The sequence below is a fragment of the Lissotriton helveticus genome, chromosome 11 (genome assembly GCF_964261635.1).
Source record: "Lissotriton helveticus chromosome 11, aLisHel1.1, whole genome shotgun sequence".
Classification (NCBI taxonomy): Eukaryota; Metazoa; Chordata; class Amphibia; order Caudata; family Salamandridae; genus Lissotriton; species Lissotriton helveticus.
Genome location: NC_136072.1, coordinates 799344921 through 799371702, shown reverse-complemented (window position 1 = coordinate 799371702; position 26782 = coordinate 799344921). Strand labels below are relative to the sequence as shown.

The 26782-nt window shown below is 44.1% G+C and overlaps 1 protein-coding gene across 32 annotated transcripts in view; it reads right to left on the bottom strand.

Moving 5' to 3' along the window:
- The window catches only part of CAMK2B (calcium/calmodulin dependent protein kinase II beta), an 866219-nt gene that overhangs the window by 57013 nt on the left and 782424 nt on the right, over positions 1 to 26782 (bottom strand). For 13 of the 32 annotated variants that reach the window (XM_078666785.1, XM_078666796.1, XM_078666789.1 and 10 more), the window contains 2 exons: positions 20883 to 21005; positions 6698 to 6826 (listed from right to left, as the gene is read on the bottom strand). The exons of 17 other annotated variants lie outside the window; for them this stretch is intronic. In XM_078666785.1, coding sequence (XP_078522911.1) covers positions 6698 to 6826; positions 20883 to 21005 — 252 coding nt within the window. The remainder of the gene's footprint in view (positions 1 to 6697; positions 6827 to 20882; positions 21006 to 26782) is intronic. 2 more of the 32 variants (XM_078666797.1, XM_078666798.1) reach the window with 1 other exon arrangement.

Genomic DNA, 26782 nt, shown 5'->3' with positions numbered 1-26782 from the left:
ATCTACCAGATTTAATGATTAATGCTCCCTCCCTTTTTCACATGTTTTTTTCTGCATCGCAATGTTCCCACCATCAAATACAGTCCTAGATATCAGAGCCTGCGCCTATGCTGAGAACTTTCCTAGAACACTGAGCAAGCGTAGAAGGTAAACTGTAAATTGCTTTTAGAATGAAGAACACGTTCTGATGTAGAAGTCGCAGTGTCCTTTTCTAGAATGCAAAATAATATCATACACCCGCACTCCAAGTGAGAATAGATTGTGGTTTGTAGCGTGCTCCTGGGTGTACACTTCGAAGTGCATTTCAATAAACTCACAAAAAAGCGTGCCCCTCAATTGGGGAACGTCCCCAGGTCACTGCACGGTCCCCTGCAGGGGTTGAAAATTATTCAAGAGAAATGTTGAAACTTTACTGTGATTCTTGAATGTTTAGTTTATTCAATCCTTCAATTCAGAGTTGTAATTCACTCAAAAAATGTTCATGATTCCAATGTGCATAATAATAACAACTCCAATGCATTTCGGCTAATCCATAGCCTTCATCGGGGAGCTTAAGTCTGAAAATGAATATACACTATCACTATCAGTACATGAGGACCAAGTCCTTAACTCAAAAGGAATACTATGATACGATGTGACTGGTTTCAATGGTAAGTGCATAAGGAAAACACAAAGAAAAACAGGCGTGATAAAGATTCCAACTTCCTATATGCAGCAAAATATGCAGAAAGGCATGCCCAGTGATAAGGGTGCTCAAAGAAACAGAACTTGTAAAATTTCAAAAGTAATAAAAACATTGTCAAAGTCAGAGAGAATGAGTGCACGTGTGCATGCAACTCAGGCTCTTTACAGCTTGAGTATAATATTCAACGATGGTTAAAACAAAGGGTGACTGAGTGGAAACTGTGTGCGCATTATTTACATAGTGTTAATCAAAGAAGAGTATACACTACGGGTGACATCGGCAGAAAGCAATGTGCATAGATGATAACGCGAGTGAATAAATATAAGTGCTACGCGGCAGATGTGTTTTATCACACTTCAACTAGGGTTTAAACTGCGCGTGACATCGGCCCGAAGGTAAACAAAGTGCATCGGCGATGACGCGAGTGAATGAACAGAAGAGGTAGAACTAGTGGTAACGGTCCCCAATTGAGGGGCACGCTTTTTGTGACTTTTCTAGAATCACCCATAAGCTGTGACAAAGCAAGCATGGCGACGTAAGAGCTTTTCCAGAATGCACAGCTACTTGTGGAATAGCAGGTACGTTCCTAAACACTTTATCTAGAACTGGATGCAATCTGTGACGCAGGACAGTTATTCTCGAATGTGATACACACTGGGACAGAAGACATGGTGGTATTTGGGAGCATTTTATGGCAGGAGTCTGATAAAGTAAATCAAGCTAGATTGTGGCTTAAGATGCCTAAACCGGGAGATCCTTCTGAATGACTTTCTGCCTTCTGGGATATATGTAAAGATACTAAAATCAGAATTAAGATGACCGAAAGCACAGAGGTCACAAAATGTAATTCCTGAAGCAAAAGACAGGGATCCTTACTAGCCTTTTATCGGTTTAAGATCTCTGTAAGTGATGTCATGGAGATAGTAAGTCGAGAAAAATATTTTCCCTAAAAAAGGGTGCGCGCATATCTTGCCATTTTCTCTTGTTGATGATATGCTAATCTGTAATATTTCTACAGATGCACGTTATAATATGCGAGATGCTTACCGGAAAATTCTTATAATCAGCTACTAACGAACCCGAGTAAACGCTGGGGGATATGGTTTGGACATATAAAGAAAGAAGGGGGAGTCTTTATGGCGAACAAAAAAAAGATGAAGAGTGAATTTCGATAAATTGGTTAATCATAAGCTAACATGGATACCACTATTTTAGGCTCCAAATTCATCAGCCACTTATGTTATAATTAGCCTGGATCGGTTCTGGAGGACCAGGCCGACAGGAGAGCACCCAGTACCACAATTATTCTAGGGCTGTGCCACTGTTTTCTATGTTTGACCCCATAGAAACATTTGGTGGGCCCAAAACATTCATAATTCTGCGTCTAGAGCTGTGCCATGGTTTTTCATATATATGTTTGACCTTGATAAAATTGATGGACTCCTATGGAAACATTTATGGGGCTATGCGCCTTACACGTCTTCAAAGTCATCAGCATGAAGTTATCCCTTTAAATCTCAGCTTGGGGGCTGGCTTAGGTTACTCATACTGAATTGCAATTTGATCTTGCACACTGTTTTACATTCTGTTGGCGCATATTAAGAAAGTAACAACTTCACAAGAAAGATTACCTAAACTTTGGTGGTTTTTGGACAAGCTAGGGAACAAGATTTCTTTCAGAAACTAAATTAAAACTAACAATAAAAAAAAAGTAGTTTTGTTGAAAAATGCACAGTTCACAATCTACTAAACTGATAACATCAATTGAGTAAGAGTACTTATAGGTTAAGCTACTTTTATTTGAGCACATGGCTATTCAATCTTATTTTGTAATGGCAAATAAGTCGGTGACACCACAAATAATAATCCTCTTGAGACTAGAGTCAGGGCTGGGTGAGAGGAGATAATGGCATTCCGATGTGAGAAGGCACATTTCAGCTCCGTAGTTATGGTTTTAACAAGTTTTCTTCAATTGTCCATTTGTGAAAATATTTCCGTTTTTTTCTCATGTATCCCTTGTTATGTGGATTAAGTGATGAACGTGGGTTTATGGAGATCAGAAAACTTGACTTACTAATGAAACTGAGGAATGGTTTTAATGTGAATGGGAATTTCAGCTGCTTTTTAAGTATTAATCAACTTCTTGTTTGCCATTTTTATTGTTTTGTTAGGGCTGATAGTGGTGCATACAATGAGGATATATATTATTAACTGTGAATTATGATTAAATAATGCCATTGAGGAGATCTGGTGAACCAATGCTACCATAACCCCATTGTGATATTCGACCGTAGTATACATGATACCTGCTATGTGTTGTTTATGTTGCATGTTTATTTTGATGCAGCCTACATGAAAATGGATTTTTGACCCCTTGCGCGCTGTGTGAAATCCCCCGAGTTGCGGGCGAATTAATGAGTGGGCGGGGTTCGGACAGCCGTCCTCCGCACACGCCCACGTGAAGTTGGACGGCTGGGGGCTGTCCGAAGCACCCAAGGGGTTAACAGAATTAGTTAAACTTAACTTTACATTTTGGTTGTCTAAAGTAAAAAAACATCTTTAATGACATTGATCCAAAAATGGGTTTTGGTAAAGAGATGTGTGCATGAGAGGTTTGTAAAACTATTGTCTGGAAGCTACAGCTAACAATGGGCCCGGACTGCAGTTCGAATGATCAGGTCCTGTTTATCTTTCATGAAAGGGATGTTAATCAAAGGTTAATACCGAAGCTCAGCAAAAGAAACCTGCGATCATCCAACCTCGCACTGGCCGAAACACCGTGGATCCACAGAGCCAGATCAGGCGGAAGATCATTCTCTCACATCACAGCCAAAACCAGGAACGAGCTACTGGCAGACATCAGAGGTGCCCCATCCCTGAACACCTTCAGGAAGGCCCTCAAGACCTGGCTCTTCTGCTGAACGGAGCGGCATACCTCCCCATCCCCCCCCAAGCACCTGGAGACCCTCACCGTTGAGGAGCGCGCTTACAATCCCCATGATTGATTGATTGAGCAGTGTGGTTTGAAGCTGCCATTACCTAAATGCAGTGTTATGCATAGTCCCTATTTAGTCGGAGGGAATGAAGTAAGACTGAGACTAACAGTCATTTTGACCCTGCAGGTGGTCCACCGACTTCTTAGGTTGGCAGAAGTCTAGGCTTGTGCTCTCCTTAAGGAGGACCACTGGTCAAATTCAGAAAGCGCAGCAAGCTTGCAGGCCTCTAAGTAACTTCAGTGGAGCTGCTGGTCTGGTGGCTCCACTTAAGGTGCTTAACTGTGCAGAGTAAGCAGGAGCAAGGTTTGTTGCATCTGCTCAACAAGGTTTACGTTTTCAAGAAACAAACTGCCATGGAAGGAAATTGTTTCTTGAAAATAAAAAAGGCAATGGTCATGATGCGGAGTGTCAGGACCATTGTTTGAGTTCCCTTCCAAGGCAGGGAAATCTGGTGACGCTTGCCCCTTCCTGAATAGTATGGGTTAACCTTCAGTTTGACTTGGTGGCCCAGTGGCAGACAGGCAATCAGTTCGAAGGCTTAAGCAGTCTGAGTCACCCGAGGCTCCACAGGGTAAACGTGGTGCTTCCCCTTGCTCCAAACGAGGCAGCAGAACTGCAAGTTTAGTAGAGCAGGAGCTCTACTGGTTTACAGAGAGAATCCTGCTCCACCAGACTCTAAAAGATGCCTCTTAGTGTTCCTAAGGAAAAACATCCATAATTAACCGGAAGCATGTCACAAACAAGTTATGGAAATTAATTTACGGTTATGACTTTGCTGTGAAATATGGACTCTGCAACCATTGCTTTTTGCGAATGAAAATTATTATTAGGTGTCATGCAGATTGTTCAAACAGACAACCGAGCTATTCAAGGTGTTTTAGAAGTTATGTTCCTTAGCCCTCTTGGAATGTGTTCTGGCAACAGCAAAAACTGCTGAAAGGGCTTACAGAAAATTTGACATGAATGTAACGCTTTGCTCATAATTGGTATCTTTTGTGGTGAGGTGAAAATCCACTAAGTAAAATCCACTAAGTAGTTGTTGAGATATTCACTTCCAAGGGTTAATCTTTCATATATAATGACTGTTTATTCATAGGGTATCAATGGATCCAGATTCAAAAGAATCATGCCATCAAAATAAAAAAATATATAATTGCACGATGTAGCATTTTTTCATATTGCCAAGTTCATTATCTGGATCAGCGGATCCAAGCTATACGTTTTGGAAGGATTCCACACGTATTTCTAAATCCCAGTGTAATAGACATTTGAAGGGATAGAGAGCGAGGGTGGGACATCCCTTAACACAGGAAAGGATGTGGGGAGATGTCAGCGGCCAGAACCTTCAAATGGGTGAAACATTTCCTTTGCATTTTTTGATTTACGGATCCTGGCATAGAATGTGCAAATACATATGGATGCCATTTTGTGAGGCTCCAGACAGATGGATGGTCGCAGATCCAGCGCCGGGAAGGGGGCTGGTGGGGGGAGGGAGGTATAGCGTTCATTGTTGAAACATGAAAATATATAGCCCATCACAATAGAAAATAATTACCCATAAGATCGATAGCTCTGAAAGGCCCACTGCAAATAAAAGGAGTCTGTGTGGGAGCAAATTAGGATAGTTGGGTCTTATTTGAGATCGGTGGATTAAAAATAATAATAGTAAACAGAGTAAAGCCACAGTGATAAAAAATGGACATTGAGGGGTGGAAGACCGGGTTATGCGGAGTCAGTTCACACGGTCCAAGGCTTGGGGATGTTTAACAGCAGGGTCTGGGGGCATGGTGGCTAAGCACATCACCAGGATCTGCGCTGAGTCTGCACCTCAATGCTAAACACTGTACGGAGAAGTTGCTAGGGTCGAAAGAGCTGGGTGCAGAGCCTGGCTGCAACGTTATAGGTCTCATGGTGCATTTACTATAAATCAAAAACAATATGAAAATAAAAAGACAGCAAACCATGCCTTGCGAATGCTAATGTAGCCGTGACAGCAGTCAAAGTGCCCAAAGAGCTAAGTAAACGGAAACCCAGTAGAAACATTTACATTTTTGTTAGCTTTAGTTATTGCAAGTGGCTGCTTGCAGGTTCAACTAAGAAGAACATGTGGAAGAGGTGCGGCGCAGCGGCCAGGGCGACTGATGCTGGAATCTGGGGCTCACAGTTCGATCCCCAGCACCATGTGACTCTAGGCAATAGCTTGCTTAATCTTCCAGAGGGCCCCCAGCGCCGCGACACCACTTCGGAGGTAGCTGTGCGCTTTACAAATACTGGTATTTCATTTCATATAACAGAGAGTACTTGTGTGTGCTAAGTCCCAGTTTGACTAACATTCTTGGAATAGTGTTTTTTAAATAAATACCATATTAAACGACTAAAAGAGACCAGCCGTCTCTCTCGATCGGCAACTGTCAGGTTAAAGGGCTACATAAACTCCTGTTCTTTAGGCCTGCTCAGATTGTTAATCTGTTTAAATATGGAAATAGGAGGCTGCTGAAGTTGCTTACCTCTATGCCAGGCTAAACACAATCTAAACCCTTACACAGCTGATAATCTTGTCACAATGCTTAGTTTTTATGACAACTAGTTGGCCCCAATGATTGGCAATTACCAAGGCTGATTACACACAGTGTTTTCATTCAAAAGGCAACCTACATGTCCACAAAGCTTAACTTCTAGTACAGCTGGGTCGTAAAATTGTAAGGGTGCATAGGCACATGTATAGCGGTTAGCCAAGTCAGAGTCAAACAATGTCCGACAAACAAGTTGGTTACCAACAGAGCTCAGTTAACTCTTAGCCAGGCTGGTTTCACACACCATTGAGCTGTTAGACAGATTGATAAGCCATAACTAGAGCCGTTAGACATGCTGCTAGCCCAAAACCGAAGAGCTCCTAGCCGGGCCGTTTAACAACATGTAGCTTTTAGACAAGCGGGTTATACGCACACACTCTTCATGACCGTTAGCCAAGTCAGTTACTCACACCAATGTGCCATTATCCTGGCCGGCTACTCACATTGGGAAGGCACAGAGTTTGGGATAGAGGGAACCAGAGGGGGGATAGATCTGGGGGCAACGGGCCTCGTTGCTTCTGCTTCGGGGGTTGCTCTCTTGGCCATGCTTAGAACATCACTTAACCTGGCAGCTGGAATGAAAAAGGTAGATAGGAACAAGCCATAGTGGAAGTAACAATCAGACGGCATGAGAGTGGACTCTGGAAAAAACAGCAGACATGAGAGCAGGGTAAAAGACAAGCAAATATTAGGATGGTAACCCATGTAGTATTAGCCACTTCAGCCATATATGTGGGACATCTTTCAATTGGATGGTACTGGAGTAAGTGGGATGGACTCTTCAAAAAAAACATACAGTAGACTCCTCCCACATACAGACGTATCCCTTTTTCTTGCTTTTGCTCTTGCAAGGCTATTCTTCTTTGCTCTACTAAGGAGTAAAGTATACTATAGACAGGTTGGAGTAGATGTGACCACTAATGCCTTGTATTGTTAAACGGGCTTACGCACGAAGAATACAGGCGTTACGACATTGAGTAACTTATCTATTCCTAAATCCCAGCCCCTTTCGTCCTATGCGTAAGGATCATTCCCGTTCATGAAATTTAATGGAATACAGTGTAACTGGCCTGGCTTACATTTTAGCATACATAAACTTACCAGATGCTCCATGTGATCAGACATGTTCCAGCTCTTTGTGGTCATTTACAATCCAATGCATTCTGGGAATTGCAGTTGCTTCATCTCAATTGAATACATTGGACTAAAAGTTTAGATTACTGTAAAAAAAATGGAATCCAAAATGGTGTCCCAAATAACACAGAATCACCTGGTAAACTTAAGCATAGGTTTCAACTACACATATTATTGAGCAGAGCCTGACCGAAATGGTTGGCCACCCTGGATTCATTCATCTCCGAAACCAGACTCCAAAGAGTGGAACACAATGTGAGCATGGGCACATAAAAGAGTTGTACTGAAATAAAAAATAATTCTCCTCTATACTACAACAACTTCTGAGGTGGAGGATAAGGTCACTGTTGTGATATGAGTAACGCCTTCAAAGCTTTGGCTTTTTAGCCAGTTCAAAAGGGAAACTGTGCTCCGACTGAATTAGTGTGGGATTTATAAAAACAAATAAAGATATTCTCTCTGGGTGCTCACTTCCCCACTCACTCAATCCATATGATGCTGGCACTAAATGTTCGGGTCTGCCTTTAGCTTTCAGTCCATACCTCTATATACCTCTGATTTATGAAGAGTCCTTTTATTCCATAAGAACAACATGCAAAATAGTGGAGAATAAATTAACTTAATCTACAGAATTTAAGAGTTGTGATTCTTCAGTACAACTTTATCCCTCATAAAAACAGGAAAATACTCCTGGGATATAAGAGGCTCCAGCTCCCTTTCTGCATGAGATGAATTAACAAGAAGACAGTTTTCTAAGTCACTAAGTTGATATACGGGCACAAAGGTTTATGTGGTGGGGTATTTAGAACCACATTTATACCTAGTACAGGATGAGAAGAAGTTAATGGAGCAAACAATATTGAGGGGCCTTCCAAATGTGAACCTCGACTTGTAACAAGTATAGTTTATGGCTGGTAAATTACAAGAAGGCTAATTTTTCAGAAGAGACAGGTGGAGGGTTGAGGTGAGCAACATGCTTTCATTTTTACAGGATCGTAAATCACTATACCTCGGCTTATTGAAGAATGCTTTGTTGCTATCGAGCATTACTTGATATACACTGGCATCACAGGTTTGAATGACTTACGCAGCAGGGCATAATCATAGCCAATGCAGTATGGGAGCTACTTCTTGGTGTAAACAATCTCACTGGACCTTCCAAATGTCTGATAACATACATGACTTGTAAAAAGTATAGTTAATGACCAGTAAACTACGGCATGGTTCATTCTAGAGAAGAGACAGGTAGAGGTCAAGTGTTTCGCAGAGGCAAGTAACCTGCTTTCATTTTGACAAGAGCATGACAAATATGTCTGGGCTTACTGACATCTAAAGTGATGCACTTTTTGTTGCTATTTATTGAGCATTTTTAATATAAGCAGACACCACGGGTTTGAAAGGGTTATGTGGTAGACCATTTAGAACCACATTCATATCCAATGCAAAATGGAAGTTGCGTATAAGTGGAATGTCTGATCAAGGCACATGAGGTGTGGACAAAAGTCTTAGGTCCACTAGACAGAAGTCTTGCTTCTTTCTAAAAGTGAGAAACACTCTCCTTCCTAGCCAGACAACAAACTGGTCCAATGAGGGATCACCTTCAAATATTAAGGACTGGAACAAATATTTGTTACTACAGAAAACTGTCAGCTGAGACATCAGAATAGGAGAGTCTACTTTAAGAGAGTAGAGCTGGGCAACGAAGATGCACAAGTGGCTTTAGAAGTAACCCTACCTGGGGGCCATGAAAGTTTCTGCCATCATGTGATGTCTCCTAGAGGTACCACTGTTAGCCAGTAGCAAGGTCATCGGCTAAGACTGAAGCATGTAACTGTGGGGCAGTGAAAATCTGTCCTGCAAATCAATTCTAATTTTTGCATCAGTTCTAGACACCTGTAGACTAATTGCCCGTCTGGGGGCTCTGAGGAGCTCGCACACCATCAGAGTGACCATCGGTGTTCCTTCTAAGGAGGGGCATGCATCAGCCAGCCATGGAAGTATGGCTGGACTAAACCACGCTAGCATAAGTAGCACTAAGATCATTTTAAACATGCTGGGGGTGGACCTCAGGACCAGGGGCGTAACACAGGCCCCCGCAGCCCCTGCGGTGCGGGGGCCCCTCAGCACAGCACTTCGGCCGAGGAGCTCCTGATAGGATCGGAGGGGCCCCTCCACGTACCTTGCAGGGGGGCCCCATCAAATTGCGTTACGCAACTGCTCGGGACCACTGGCAAAACCTAGAACAGGTTATGACAATCTCAAACTACAAAACAGCTAAGTTTGATGACAAACTGGGACATGGAAATTTGGATCTTAAAGTAAAAGGGAGACAAATATCCAACTGAAGTCACATGTGAAATGATATTCTGGTCTGACTTTTTAAAGAGTTCACACAAACACGTTTGCCACTTTCAGGGCAGAGTTCTGCAGTGGACTTCAAAACAAGAAGCAGAAACAAAAATATTATTTTTATTTCTTGTGCTTTAGGAAACAGAAGCACACATTTGTGGAGCATCTGTTGAATTCAAGATTGCTTATGCTATGGTTTTTGCAGAGTCCTGGAAAGCAAGACCCTTGGGACTAAGGGACCTGGAGTTCAAAGAAACAGTGGATAACTGGCTGTTATATCAGGAGTCCAATATCCTACAGTAACTCGTTTCACATCAGAAAGTGCACCACAAGAAAGAACCTCCTCGCACTACTGAACATTGAAAAAAGAAGATTTGCCTGACAGGAACTACCTGGCTGAGAAGGGGATTCAGCATGAGAGTAAGTGGATCCACCCAAAGACTTCCAACACTAGGCGGCTATGTTCTATTACAGTGCTTAGACGCCTGTTCCAGTACCATCTAATGAAAGTACATCACACACAAGCAAATTAATGGACAAGTCACATATTAATAAAAAGGATAAGAGAGGAAAAAAAGAAAATCAGACAACAGGGGAATAGGTTATAGAAAGTAATAGGGCCCAGACAGGGAATGAGGGAACGATGTGGAGATTGGTACGGAAGTCATAAGGAGATGAAATAACACAAAAATATGGGACTGGGATAAACCAGAGAAAGCACAGGGTGCCTACAAAGTGATGAGGGAAAGACAGACAGTGACACAAAAGAGATAGTAAGGGAGTTAAAGGCGAATTGAAGTCCAGTTGTAGTGGATCTGCTGTCAGTCTGTCCAGGGATGTTTTACAGTGAAGAATTTACAATGCAATTGGTCCCGCATTTGTGAAAGTTAGAGCTACTGGCATTGTAAATAGCAGTTGCGTGGAAATTGGGCAGAGTGCTGGCAGGCACTTCTTGGAAGTGCTCGGTGTAAATAACTAGCCGCCAAGGACAAAACATTCTCCGACCATAACCCATTGGAGGTTACCATCACATGGGGCAGGGTACCTTCGCCAGTCCCCACGTGGCGCCTGTGGCCACAATTGCTGGAAGATACAGTATTCCGCACAGAAATATTACATACGATAGAGCAGTACTTCACCGAAAACAGTGGCACTGCGACCAACAGATTGGTAGAATGGGATGCGTTCAAGGCAGTATTGCGGGGTAAGGCGATCAGCGCAACGGTGGGTGCACGACAAGAATTACACAGGTCACTGGTAGAAACAGAAACGGAGATGGGCAGACTAGAACAACTAGCAGCGACTGATGACACACACTCGAGGGCACTTCAGGTAAAGCGTATTGTTCATGCTGAACTGTTGGAATCTCTTAGACACATAGATTACCAGGAATATACCAAACGCACGCACCTAGAAGCGGACAAGGCAGGCACTATGCTGGCCAGACTTCTCCGTGATGCCCCTCCCACAATAGTAGTAATCACTGAAATCACTCAGGCTGATGGCGCAAGCATATACACACAGGGAGAGATCAATGAGGCCTTCAAAACATACTACGGTTCTTTATATGCTGCCCCTGAGGCGACACCGGCTGACCGAACGAATGATTTCCTATCCACCCTGACCTTCCCCACACTGCCACCCGCGGCACAAAAAGACCTATCAGGGCCCATAACCCCACAGGAGATAAGGGTTGCTATGAAGGGCCTCCCTCGTAATAAGACCCCTGGTATGGACGGTCTACCCGTCGAATTTTATACCACGTACGCAGAGACATTAGTACCCAAACTAACAGACTTGTACAAGTCGATCTGGGAGGAAGGTGCACTGCCTCTTACTACTACGCAAGCACTGGTAATATCACTGCCTAAGCCCGGCAGAGATCACACGGACATGACCAATTATCGCCCGCTATCGCTTTTACCCACGGAGTACAAAATACTGAGCAAAGTGCTGGCCAATAGGCTGCAGCCCTTCTTACACCACCTGATACATGTGGATCAGACTGGGTTTGTACCAGCGCGTAGCACCTCCTTGAATATTCGGAAATTGCACCACTTAATGTCGGAGGCACCACAGGAATTCCCACACGCAGGTTGCCTCTCTCTGGACCTTAAGCAGGTGTTTGATTTGATTAATTGGGAATACATGTTTCGGGCGCTCCCGCGCTTTGGGATACCCGAAAGTTACATAGCGTGGATGAGACGGCTTTACATGGAGCCGAGAGCGAGGACCGGTAGACACATCTCGGGCGAATATAGGATACACCGGGGAACTAGACAGGGCTGCCCGCTATCACCTCTGATTTTCATATTAGCGCTAGAACCCCTGGCAATTGCACTGCGGCAGAACTTCCCAGATATGGGAATACCACTCAGACAAACCACGCATCTTTTTTCGGCGTATGCCGATGATATCATTATCTATCTCCGGGTCCTCCGGCAACCTCTAGCTCCACTTTATGACCTGTTTCGATCCTTTGAGATTATGTCCGGTCTTGCTGTAAATATAGCCAAATCACAGGCCTTTTTCTTTACTAATCATGACGCCACTGCAGACGTGGCGTTTGGGGACGCCTCATTACAAGTTGCCCCCACTACATTTAAATACTTGGGCATCCAGGTGTATAGAACTAATGCTGACATGTTGGAGGGTAATCTTGGTAGGACTACACGATCCCTGCGATCCAGTATTGCTTTCTGGACCTCCTTATCCGTTATGGGGAGGGCCGCAATAGCGAAAATGGTGGTCCTACCACGCCTGCTTTATTTCTTTACGAACTTGCCACTAATTGTGCCGCTATCCACATTTCAAACATTGAACACACTGCTAATAGACTTACTATTGGGCACAGGGAGGAGGCGTATTAGTTTGAAGAAATTACAAATAGGTACAGGTATGGGGGGTTGAGGTCCCTGACTTCCGTGCATATTATGCCTGTCAACTACAATGGCTATCCTACTGGACAGCAGGCCGTAATCTCCACGAAATAGGCTACACTACGAATGATTTTGAAAATGGGGCCCTGCACGCTCTTCTACTACCCAGCTACAAATTGCGGAAAGACTTACACTACTAACCACTGCACTGACGTGCTGGAAGGCGGCACTCCGATACACAAAAACACCATCCACATATGCGAGCAATATACCTCTGCTGGGCATTCCGCTTGCCGCTGGCATCCTCACACGGCGTAAGCTGATAACATGGGCAGACTCTGGCGTAACGAGGGTGACAAACCTTTTTAGTCATGGGCTACTAATGGATCATGACACCTTCGTTCACGAGACAGGTGCACCACAATACTTATTTTTAACACACGCTGCTCTCCTGCAGTACATTAAAAAACAATGGGCACCACGGGGCCAGGAACCCGACCAAAATGAACTGGTGAAAATGGTACATTATATGGGGAGAGGACGGCACCTGATCCGCTGGATATATCATGGGATCAGCGCCCACACCAGGATGAACCTAGACTCATTGCGGGTTATATGGGGGGAGGAGATAGGCAGGGAACTTTCGGATACTAAATGGGCAAAGATTATAGAGCACCCCAAAAAGGTTTCCCGAAACTCGAGATTCAAGTTTATTCAAACCATGATACTGCATCGAGCCTATCTGGCCCCAGATCGGCTAGATAAAATGTTCCCCCAGACACAACACTTATGCCCACGATGCCATGTTCCAGGAGCGGGATTATTACATATGCTTTGGACATGCCCCTCACTAATAGACTATTGGGGCACGCTTAGAGAACTTACTGAAACGGCAACACACCTTACGTTACACGGTACAGTGGAGGAATGCCTACTGGGATTACATAAGCGTAGATCTAAGCACAAGGTACAGTTTCGCTTCATCGACCTGGCGTTACTCCTGGCCTGTAGGAATATTACAATGCGCTGGAAATCCAGCAGGCCCCCCGAGATACACAAATGGCACTCGGAGGTGATAAAGTGGGGTAGTGCAGAAGGCGCAGTGCTGCGCAGAGAAGAGGCGAGAGGGCTACGTAAAACACCAATAGCCCTAGAGTGGGAGACAATGATGGAGGCGCTCAAGTCGGAGGAACCTAATGTATTCGTCTGATGTTCGCAATGTGTGTATACATAATTGTAATTTGCCCACACCTGTCTGCCAAGCGGAATATATGGATGTTTTACGCAGTTGTATGCAACTCAATCCATCTACTTAGAATGCAAATGTACAGATATGGATATAGCGCTAGGAATGTGACCACAGTTATCTAGGGTGGGTATAAAAGGGATTTTCTTTATATTCTCTAAGTTCACCCAGTATGAACCACTGACATGTATTACGTCGTTGTGTCCATAATGCTGATCATATATAGAACATGTGATGTTTTTATATGCATGACCATTTTGCAAGATTGTGAACGGAAATAAAAATTCAATAAAATGTGTGCAAAAAAAACCAAACTAGCCGCCAAGGAAGATGGCCTCATGAGTGACTAGCTCCAGCAGCAATGGGGGAGAACATAAAAAATGCGGCTACAACCCCGATGTTTCAGAAAGAACTTTGTATTAAGAGAGAAAAATAGTGTACATAATCAGCATATTTTATTATTTTCATCATACAAGTGTGTCTGAAGACAATAACGCCGCACTGGACTTCAACCAGGTTATATACACGCAAACTTGTTATTAGCTCTGAAACACAGAACCGTTCCAACCTAAAAACAGATGCATACTTTACATTGTAACTTCTTGAATACAATATGCCATCTAAAGAAACTCATGTAAACAAAAATGGCGAACGGAAAAAAATGCAGATACTGAGAAAGTTTAAAAACAAAAACATATGGTCACACAGACTCCACAAATCTTTGCTAGTGCAACAATACAAAGAAAAAGAATGTAAATGGTTTGCACTGTAAAAAAACGTGAAAGCAATAAACATGCTGATCCGAAAGTAGGGTTAGCAAATAATAATTAAAATGCTGTTGCAACTCCAAAGCTAAAAACATGCTGATCAGACCAAACACAATATGGTCATCTGGATGCAGCATTACAGGATTACCATAATTTACATTGTAAAGCTTTTAATACTGCATGCCATCTTAAGAAAGTCACACAAAACAAAATGGAGAACGGAAATGAGTGCTGATAAGAACGCTAAAAAACAAACACATACAGTCACACGGACTCCTTTACAACGGGGGAGGTGGGAAGTGCACGACAAGCACCAACGCAACAAAGCAACAATAAGCGTGGGAATTGGCGCGCTGACAAGTGCCCAAATCAAAAAATGCCTATAAAAACAGCATACGAGTCCGGGGAGGAGGAAGAAGAGGTTGGGAGGGCTGGTGTGGAAAAAATACAGACCCCAGGTTGGGAGAAAACTTACTGCAGTTTGGCTGGTGCAGCCTCAGGGACTGCACTCTGAGCACAGCAGTTCATCTAAGGAGCATGGGACCCCTCCTCGATCGATATTGCAGAGGCACTAAAGTAAAAGCTAGTAAGGCCGGGAAAGTTCTACTCCATAGCAAGGGTAGGACCTGGAGCACTCCCAACTGCAAACAAGCAACAGGTGTGGGAACTGGAGTGCAAAAAGAAAATGTCTATAAAAAATAGCATCTAAAAGAAACTCTAAAAAAATAAACCAATATGGTCAGGGAAGTGTATTGTTGTCGTGACACCAACACAAGCTCCCAAAAAATCAGAACAAAAAGTGCTGAAAAACGGTAAAAAAAACAGTAAGATAACATGTAACAGGAGCAGTCCTCATTGGTGGTTACAACTGTAGAAAAGGATGGCCTTATAAACACTTTATCCAAATAAAAAGATGGAAAGAGCTTCAAACCCAAATTGCCGGATACAGCAGGTCTCGTAATGACAACGCACGCACTGTCTAGGTGAGACTTACAAACATGCTCGATATTACTGCATTTCCTGAATATCGGTTTATTTTTCTGAAAAAGCATGCATTTGCTGATTAGTAGTTTACAGAACTGAAAGTGATATTAGCTTTTTAAGACCACTTCTTTCCAAATCTCCATCAGTTGTTTTCAAAAGTGGTTTGGTAATACTGGCTCTATTGGAAAAAATAAAGGGGCATGACTAAAAGCGTGTCTGATTTGCAGTTTGAAGCTTGAATGAGTATATTTTAGTTGCCTAAGTTAGCGACTATCAGAAAGTTTCTAATCTGGCATTATTTTGCCAGAGGGTTGTGGAACTCCTCGACTTCCAGATCTAGCTTTATCCTGGGGTCCTCTGGAAGTTGTATTCATCTTAATTGCAGCACTTCCCACCGGAATCCTAAGATGGATGTTGGGGCAGACTGCAGTGAGTAACAAGACCCTATATGAGTGTCCCTCTTGAGGGGACAAGAACACTGTACTTCCCACAGGGCCCATGAGAGATCACTGTGAGATCGCTGCAACAACTATTCCATGCCACTGGTCCATAACAGGTAAGGGGGTGATTTGCTTACCCATGGTGGCTATGCTCCTTGAAAGATGTACCTAACCAGGTGGCGAAGGAGCTCTGCTTTATTTTGCTTTAAATGGAAAGTTTAGAAGGGCTCTTCTGGTCAAAATAGTGAGTATCAGGAGTTTGAGGTACGTAGCAGTACATATAACGTTAGGTTACAGTGCTGGAAACCCTATCATGACTGTGTTCTGGTGGTATGGATATATTTCACTACATCTACATTCTTTAAGGGGGAGGCAATGGTGTGAGGATTCAATTTGCTATATGGTGAACTTCCATTTCTATTTGTGTATTGTTGATCTGTAAGTATTTGGGGTGTTAAAGTAATACATATTTATAAATTAAGTTGCTATTGTGGTTGGAGTGGTGGTTTTATGTACAGTAATGGTTCTGTGTTCTGACCAGAGTAAAATGCTTTAGTTAGGTGCCAGTTTTAACAGCCTGAGACAACCTCCCAAAAGGTAGTGAAAGGGTATGTGAAGATTTGTGGCACACAGTGAGGTGGACGTCGTTCTGGTAAGGGTCATCATGAAGTGGTGGATGTCCTGCTAGGCTCAGGTGAAGTTCAGTATAAGGTGGCAGGGGTTATGGTAGGTTTTATGGTTAGGGCGTTGCTGTCCTGGGAAGGTTCATAGCAAGATGTTTGTTGTTATTGTGAAATTCAAAGGGAGGTTAACAGTCATGGTAAAGTTCAGAGTTATGTGGTGGCTGTCCTGGTGAAGTTAAGAAGAGTGAGGCTTTGTATTTCCTGATCATGGTCTGGGCGTGGTGGTGGCAATTCCGGTGAGATCAGGGCAAGGTATTAGCTGTTCCGGTGAGAGTCATGGTTAGGTGATGTCTCTCCTGTGATCTTCATGGTGATGGTGGTAAAGGATTTGGTTGGATGAGGCATGTGGGACAGGACATGTGAGATGGCCGCAATATGCTTGGCGGAAGCGTCGCGGTCCCACCAAGCATATTAGGAGTTTCCTCTCTACCGTCAGTGACATGGAGGTTCCTTCTCCATGTCAACCCTGGTAGAGAGGTAACAAAGGAGGCCCTGTGCCTCTTCTGCTTGTGCATGCACACAGGGGGGCATAGAATGTGCCCCCCCTGTGTGCATGGACAAGAGTTCCAGCATGGCACAGACTTTCAAGTCATGCCAGGCAAGAACCTTGTGAGGTATTCCCATTGTGGTGCCTTTTTTCAAAGGCACTGCAGCCTTTGAAAGGGGCACCGCCCTGAGAACACCACGCCGCCCACTTATCTAGCAGGCGGTGGCGAGTCTCGGGGGCGCGGCAGAGTGCAACCCGCCCTCTCACTGCCGAAACTCGTAATCAGGCCCATAGTGTTTTGGACACATAATATAAAGTGGATTTCAACTGATTACTTTTTCTAAGGAAAACTTGGACTTCGGGTAGTTATATTCCTAGGGATGAGAATATATGAAATTGTTTTGTTGTATTTACTGTTTTCAAAAACAACAGTTGATGGACAGAATGCAGAACAATGTCATACATTCACCCCAGTACAGAGATCTGAGCCTAAATCCATTGTTTTTTTGCTCACCACACCACCCCAGTTCAGACATGGCCATATGCAAATCAGCCTTGACCCTGTGCCTCATGAGAACAGTCCAGCCCGAACTGCCAAGCCATGTCTTCCCTGGACCGGAATCAAGCATCCTAGGACAGGTTTCTGGCTATCAGCCGTCTTCAGCCATACATGGCTTGGCAGTTCGGGCTGGACTGTTCCCATGAGGCACAGGGTCAAGACTCCTTTGCACATGGCCATGTCTGAACTGGGGTGGCTTGGTGAGCAAAATAACGATGGATTAAACCCAGATCTGAGACTGGGGGTGAATGTTTTGCCAATGCGCAACATTCCGTCCATCATCTTGTGTGTTTTGCTGTTCACCCTATGTGGGAAGGGTATGCCCAGACATGGGTCCCGTGCTCACTAGCCACTGGAGTCAAGCTATCATGGCTGAAGACGGCTGATGGCCAGAAACCGGTCCTAGGATGCTTGATTCTGGTGCAGAGAAGACATGGCTTGGCAGTTCGGGCTGGACTGTTGTCATGAGGCACAGGGTCAAGACTGATTTGCATATGGCCATGTCTGAACTGGGGTGGCTTGGTGAACAAAATAACGATGGATTAAACCCAGATCTGTGACTGGAGGTGAATGTTTTGCCATTGCGCAACATTTCGTCCATCATCTTGTGTGTTTTGTATTTACTGTTGGGAAGACAGAATGTGGAATGGGGTTTGGTTGCATGGATCCTTGGTGGATATAGGGCTGTCTTGGATTGTTTGGTCGGTTGGATGAACAGCATAGATCTTGACTAAATGTTTGAGGACATAGGCCTTTGGATACAGAGATGTTCAAGAAGTTAGAATTGGCACACTTTTGTAGTTTGCAAAGATGAGTAAGACATTCATCAGATGAGGTTTTCTGGATATGTATGTACATGCTGTTACTTTTCACATTGAACTCTAACTAGGGAATAATGAACTATACATATATATTAAATGTGATACGTATAGCCTTGATAAGCTGGGGTTCCCCATCGATTATTAATGAGATGCTCCTTGAAGCGAACCAGAGGACTGATGTAGTGGGCCGGACATGGCGAAATGTTGTTTCAGATCATTATAGCATGTACTGGTAGGCTTGCCCTCTTTTTGCATAACTCCCACATTTCTTCTTTTGGATTCTGTTGATGTCTTAACTCCCTGCATGTAATAGCCTCTTGAGATGGTGAGTTCTTGAGATCGGTATTCCCAAGTGCTGATTGTTACTCCTTTATAGGTGATCCAGCAAGTTTAGAGATGATTCACAAGATTAGGGCAAATGTTCTCAATTAAGTCCAACACGCCAGACATCTGAACACAAAAAAAAACTACGAGCATCACAAAGCAGCTTACTGGGCAGGAATGGAGAAAGTGGCAGATTGAACAGTGGTAGCTAGGGCACAGGAGAAGGTAGGGCTTGAACAAGTAACACTTATGACTCACACTTCCATGTCCAAATTATGCTTGCACTTCCAGGTCAGCATGGTAAGCATCAACCTAAGATGCAGTTGCACAAATAACTGTGTATGGCAACTTTAGCTGGAGTACGGGCTCTTGCTGCCATGCCCAATTTGCACTAATTTTGTGCCTCTCAGCTTATATTTTGCTTACATCCTTTCTAGTCCCTTCTATCAGGGTTTCCTTTATCTCTGCTGCAAATTTATTTTCATAGTTCTTGCCTATTTGTGTCATTTTCTTTGCAGGCTTTACTGGTCTCCCTGTTTCGCTCCAGAGGACTAGTTTCAGTTTACTTAATCGAGAAGCCGGTAACCTCCATAGTCTGTGATACTGTTGGCCAACCTCTCGGAGGGTTTCGCCAGGCAATGGCGTCAGCTGTGCCCTCTTTAATGTCCTATTCTTGTTTTACCTCTTAGGGGTCTATCTGTGCACTGAAGTTTCAAACCAGATATGGAATGAATCATACAAATGAGGATTTGGATGTTGTCAGATTCCACAGCTGCCAGCTCAAACTTGAGAATAATCCTTTTTTGAAACCCTTTTATGAAATGGGGTTTGTAGAGTGGGTTCTGGTTCAATTATACACTGAGTGAATGTGAGAGTAGGCTTTGGTTGAAAGAACGTTTCTGAGAAAGTCGAGTAGGTTCAGATAAGTACAGAAAGTCCTGAGATATCACTGTGCATGTGGAGTTGTTGCTTAGATATGTTGTGGTTTTCACATGGATCATGGAAGCCAATTTAAAGCTCTAAATTGAGATCAAGTCCTCGAGCCTTTTCTGGAACCATTTAGAGATTAAATAATCTGACAAGATGAGGTACTCTAAGTTGGCAGAGGTGAGGTGAGAGCTACAGTACTGGTTATGTGCAGAACAGTTCCCGTCTGCTGAAGAGTGTTAAATATATATTGAGTGGTGACTATGATATGCAGAAGAACTTCTTTAAAAGGGAAATATAATAATAAGAACATTACAAAAATTATTTTTTTGTTCCAACCTAAATTTGTGAAAATACCCTCAAGAAAGTATTTAAATGTCTGCCATTGAGCTGCTCCATTTTAAATTTTTGTAAACTCTGCAATCTGAAATGCTTTATAGCTGCACCCATTTAAGACCTTCTTTCCAGGATAGAATCCCTCTGATATATCATCCATATGATATGATCTATGATATGGCAGACAGTGACTACATAGCTATTTCTAGAAAATTACCCAGCCTAAGGTGTAACAGGTGTAGTCACCAAATTATACTCTGGGATGCAGGGCAAACTGTGGCACAGCATCCTAAGAGCTGTTTCCCAATGCTACGCATGCCATGACATTACGGTCACTGTGGCAGCTTTTAGCTATGTAGCAATAGTACAAGGTCATCCAAGTTCACATTTCTGCACAACAATAGCTTACAGGCATCAAAGAAAACTAGGCATGTGATGTCGCTATTTAGTTTTCATTTAATGCGCCTAAAAGAATTACAGTATTAAGCAGGTTGTAGATATTATGTAAAGGCTTAAGTATTTCAAGCTGTGACAATAAAACATGTGCGGTGCTTTGTGCAGCAAGATTTGCATTGTTTTGGATGGCAACACACTGTGCATGCTCTGCACACACTAATTCTAAGAGCAACAACAACAGACAGGCAGGGATAGGAATTGTTAGCGAGGGTCACAAACTGCAAGGAGCTACTCACATTGGGCTGGCACAGAATTTGAGGGAGATGGAGATGATGGGGTGACTGCAGGCGATTGGCACCCAGCATCTGGGGGTGCTGGGGTCCTTTTTACTGAACTGAAAATATCAGAGAACCTGGCAGCTGGGAATGAAAAACAGATGAGAGAAGGAAGACGAGAAGAAGAAACAGTGAAATAGAAAAGAATCAGAACCAAGGACAGGTAAATAAAACCACACCCAACAGCATAGGGTGTCCCGGGGTCCTGATATCAAACAGCTGCTACTTGGTAATATATGCAAGACAGTATTGAGCCTTTCCTCCTGGCAGAAACCAGCGACTGACACATGGAAACCAGCACAGACAGCATTAGGTCTTGGCAGTAACCAGTGATTCATTGGAATCTGTTCCCAACACACGCCTGAAATCACGGTCTGAACTTGTGACCCACATATAAAAGCCATCCCAGACACCATTGGATATTTTAGCTCTTAGTCACTAACCCTTGACCTACAACTGGAAGTCACTCGAGGCACCCCAAGATCATCTATGGAACTCTGTAGAAACATACAGATAATGATCCCACGGAGTTATCACAGTACTATCTTCAAATTCTAGGGAGGAAACATAGTATATTTCTTTAGCAAAACTGAAACTAACTGTACATTTGTAAGTTTGCAGATGTTTATAACAAGTATTTCATCACTGTTACTAGGAGCACTACTTTTCAGAAGCAGAATTCATACATCTACCTCAGTGATAACTAAAAAGTCACTACCTTACATACGACATCTAAAGTTTAAAATTTTTTGATTTTCTATGTTCATTTCCTTCATAGCCTAATGCATCATCTCCTCTATACTGATAGACTTGTCAATTCTGCAATGACAATATCCTTAACACCTACAGAATCTGATCTTCAGGCTGACACATGTGTCTTGGCGCCTCAGGATATTTTACCAATCTGATGTCTGTGGTTTAAACAATAAGGGCCTTTTTTCGATGTTGGGCGGAGGGCCTCCGCCCGACAGTGGGAATGTCTTAGACCGCGTCGGAACTCTTCTGACTCGCTCAGTCGGTTTACGTTCCGCCCGACCGATTATGATGTTTCTCGGTCAGATTTCAAACTGTGCGGTCCTTCTAAATCGGTTCAGACTGGCTCTGGGAGAAGTCGTGTCAGTCGGTACTGCATCGTGCAGCTCTACGGACAGCGTTTCTGAACGACCAATTACGATGTCTATTCCCAACAGCCTTTCCAAGATGGCCTGTTCGACACAAAAAGGCTGTCAGAAAGTGACTTTGGGGGCCCCTAGCAGAGCCCACTTAATCCTGTGGCCTCTGGTTGGGGGTTGAGGGGGTATCGAAGGGACCCCCCTGTAAAACCCTGCACTGTGAGGCTGGCACCGTGGGGTGCCTGCCACAGGGTGCAGGGTTTTACACAAACACACACACACACACACACACACACACACACACACACACCATTTCCCCATAGGAGCTTGTTTTATCGGTCGGAACACAGGCTCCGATAGGGAACAATGGGACTCCGACCGAACAGTGTTCGGTTGCATTGTAACCGGTCGGGAGGAATCACCGACCGCAAGTCGGTCGGTTCCCGACTCCGAGACTGTGTTGGGCGGGAACTTTCCACCCAAAATCGTAATGAGGCCCTAACTGCTTTGTTTACATGATGAGGTTACAAAATGTCCTCCAAACTTTAAATGTGATATTTATAGAAAGAATGGTACCCAAGTACCGGGACTCTTCTTAAAGCCCGATGTCTTCAGTCTAAATATGAACAGATCTACTTTCAAGGTACATTTGTCTTTGCAAAGCTAAACTAGCCCCAAAGACACTTGATGCCTGTTGTCTGTAGAGTGACAGACTTGCTTCTTACACACATAATGTCTCCGGGGGCACTTGGGTAGTTCCTCTTGCATACCTAACATAAGAAATATGAAGTGCACTTGGTTTACCCTTCGGTTTCTGCACTTGAACCTCCTAAGTTTCTTAGCTTACTTGGCTTCAGAGCATTCTGAAAAAGATTGGTACCAGTATGCATGTTTCAAAATAGATTTACTGAGCCCTCTCTTTAAACTCCTGTTAACAATAGGTTGGTCTGTCACTTGGCAGGCCTCCACGCTGTGCTGCGAGTTGTAAATTATTAATAATCAGTGAACTGTTGGTTCACTGTGTATGCTAGGAATGCATGTTTTGAGTCGCCACTGTCTACTCACAAGTGTACTAGGAGCGCACAGTAGGAGAAAATGCAACGTTCTCCACATTGTCTTGTGGTGTTTACCAAGTTGCCAACTACCACTTTTTGTCAGAGTGCCTAAGCAATTATGAGCCCTCTAAGCCCTTTCCAAAATAAATATTCACAATCTTGGGAATTTTCGGAATGATGTCAGATTTTAGATTCATATTAGAAAATCTTGAAGAATCTGGAACAAACTACCATTATTGTTATGAAAGGTTAAAGGTTTACAGACACTGTGATAAACACGGATTCACAAAAGTGTATGGATAGGGCAATTGATTGAGACTAAAGACTTGCTTCTCTGGGAGCCATCTGCTGTTCCGAACTTAAACTATTTCCTCCACAATAGGATGATTAGGAGGGGGCACAGTAGCCTCTGTCAGAAGAGAGAGGTGAGGTCCTAATTGCAGGTTAGCAGTCTCTACTGGAGTAATGATTTTGTATGGGGACTAGTGCAGCTAGCCTCCTGATTGAGTCCCAGAACCAGCAGAATCTCTGATCTCCTGAGGTGCCTACTACCTGCTATGCGGAGCTTACCTCTCAGGCCTGGAACTGTCTGGTAGCAATAAGGTCGCAACACCAAGAGATCACAGTTCAAAGAATAGAGTTCTTCTGTCTCAGTCTTTCAGGAGTTAGGAAAGGACTTTTGGGCCAGCTTCATGCCTTGTATTGATACCACAGATTTGGTGCCCAAATGACTGGGTCCTTAAAACCAGATGTGAACATTTCACAAGTAACCATCTACCTAGTACTGCCACCAACACTGGAACACACCCGACTTTTGCTGCCAGAGGAAAGTAGTAATATTTTTTTTAAGAATATCTTTATTTTTCAATTTCACTGTTGTTGAATACATGCAAAGCTCAATACTGAACACCATTTAGAAATGTGAAACAAACTTCGTAGTCATTCCACCCACTCCCAGTACGGTTATTAATAAGATTTTAATCTTCTAAAGGTCTCCAGTAATACTGGTTATGTGTTGCATATAAAATTAATATATCAAGTTTCAAAAGTTTTAGTTCTGGGGCCTTCCCCAGCCGAAGTACATCTCTTCTCGTCAGATCCTGAGTCCCCTAACTCCAGTCCTCCCACCGCTGCTTCAAACTCCACTATGACTTCTCTCCATGTCGTCAAATCTTCCCAGGCATGTTCATCTACTATACACCTGCGTAGCTTAACCTCCTCTACGACTGCCCATTCGCTCACATCTATACCCAATCTTTGCAGGTTGGGTCCCCCTGTGCCCATCCATATTATAGCAACTTGCCTTTTTCGCCTGTAATAGCGCTAGTTGTACAAATCTCCAATGCATTTTCCCCTCCTTGCGTTGTTTTAGTGTGCCCAATAAACAACTAGCGGGTTCTAGCCTCAGTGTCGCACCTCCCACATTCTGTATCGTTTCAAACACCCATTTCCAGTAAGTGTGTACCTCAGGATAATGCCAGGCCAGGTGTAGAAGTGTTGCTGGTATGGTTGTACATCGGGGCATGTATTCGGTTTTGTGGGGCTCATGCGGTGCAGCAGTACCGTGGTGACATATGTGCGGTGCAAAAAATTTAAGTGGGTCAGCTTAATCTGTGCATTACACAAACCCCTTTTTACTAGTCTGCAGGTTTCCTTCCACTCTGTAACAGTCATTGGTGTACCCAGATCCTCCTCCCAGGCTATTCCCGCTTTTGGTATTGGTCCAGGCATGTCCATAATCATAGCGTTATATAAGTGGGAGATCAGATGTCTTCCCCCTCCAAACTCTAATAGCGTCCTGAACAGGGCTGAGGATGCTGAGGCGACCAGGCACGTAGGCCAAATGTCTCGGACTATATCAACAATGCTTGCGCAGATAAGGAAGTGACCCCTTCCTACTCCAAAACTCTCCCGCACTGCCGCAAAGGAGATCAGTGTGTCATTGGGGAAAATGTCTGCTAATGTCAGGCATCCCCTTTCTTCCCATTCAGTAATATCTACCTCCGACGCCAGATGGAGGAATGCCAGAAGGTCCCAGAACTCAAACTCCCTGGCGAAGGGGGCACGTCTCAGAACCACCATGACTGCTCTTTCCCAGAGTGCCACTGTGTGCCTAATCAAGTAAGGGCCTGCACCCTGCCAACTCCATGCAGTAGCTGGGGCAAGGTTTTTTCATCTGTCAGTAGTTCTTTCTCCCAATAAGTCTCCTCAGTCAGCCAGAGTGCTGCATGTTGGAGCTGGTACGCTAAATAATAAGAGTTCCATATTGGGGCGCGCCAACCCTCCCTTTTCCTGCGGCAGCTGCAGACTTTCTGTGCTTACCTATTTCTGCCATTTGCCCATATCATGTTTATAGCAGGGAGTGAAGTCGTTTAAACACTGACCGCAGAAGCGAACCCAACGAGTGCTGAAGGGTATAAAGGTATTGGGGCAGCAACACCATTTTGGCTACCGCCACCCGCCCCATGAGGGACAAGGGGAGCGCTTTCCAGGTGACCAACCGGGTCAATCCCTCTATCACTCGGTCTACATTACATTTTTTCCATCTCTGGGCAGTGTGTGCGACTACAATGCCCAGATATTAGAACTGGTCCATTTCCCAACGTGAGGGGAGCGGGGGAAGCGTGGCGGGGTCTGGGTAGTGCAAGGGCGCAGAGCAGAAACATCAAGGATTTGGTCATATTTATATGCAGTCCGGAAATGTTCCCAAAGGCCTTAAAAGGCTCCTGCAAATACAGCAGCGAATCTGCTGGTGCCGTCAGATAAAATAAGGTGTTGTCAGCGTACAAGGAGATCAGGTGCTCCCTTTTTCCAATCTGTATCCCATAACGATCCTTGTCCCCCCTAATTTTGATAGCTAGGCGTTCCAGCACCAATGCAAATAGAAGGCGACAATTGGCACCCCTGCCTGGTACTTCTATGGACCTCAAAGGGTTCAGAGGGTTGATGCCCCAGCCTAACCCTGGCAGAAGGCTTTTTATAGAGTTGGCGTACCCAGGACCGCAATTGGGTGCCAAACCGCATTCTCACCAGAACCGCCTGGAGATAACACCAACTGAATGTGTCAAACACCTTAGCTATATCAATGGACACCAAAGCAAGATCCTGATCGTGGTCCTTTACTTCATGAATGACATGCATGAGCCTCCTAAAGTTCATTGTGGTATTTCTACAAGGTATGAACCCGTATTGGTCTGGGTCGTCCATCTCCAGCCCCAATCTCTGGCCCAACATGGTGAACAAAGTTTGTTATCTACATTTATTGTTGTGACTGGGCGTTTGGAGTCCTGATCTGAGGGTTCTGTGCCTGGTTTTGGGATCATAGCTATAATGCCTTCTCTAAATGTGGGGGGGAGCAATCCTGTCCAGGGCCTCTGCATAAACATGCTGGAGGCGCGAGGCCATAACCGCCGAGAATGTCCGATAAAATTCTGCAGTAAACCTGGCGCCTTCTCGGACGGGAGTGAGTTAATGGCCATCTGTATCTCTTCTGCCAGTGGTGGTTCGTCCAGCTCTTCTCTCTTCCACCCCCAGTTGTGGGACCAAGAGATCTTCTAACTACTCTGCAAATTGCTCTGGGGTAGGGTCACCTGAGTATGCGTATGCCTGTTCAAGATGACCCGAGAATACCTCCAGTATTGCACTTTGGGTGCAAACCTCAACCCCTCAGGGATCTACCAGATCCCGGACAGGC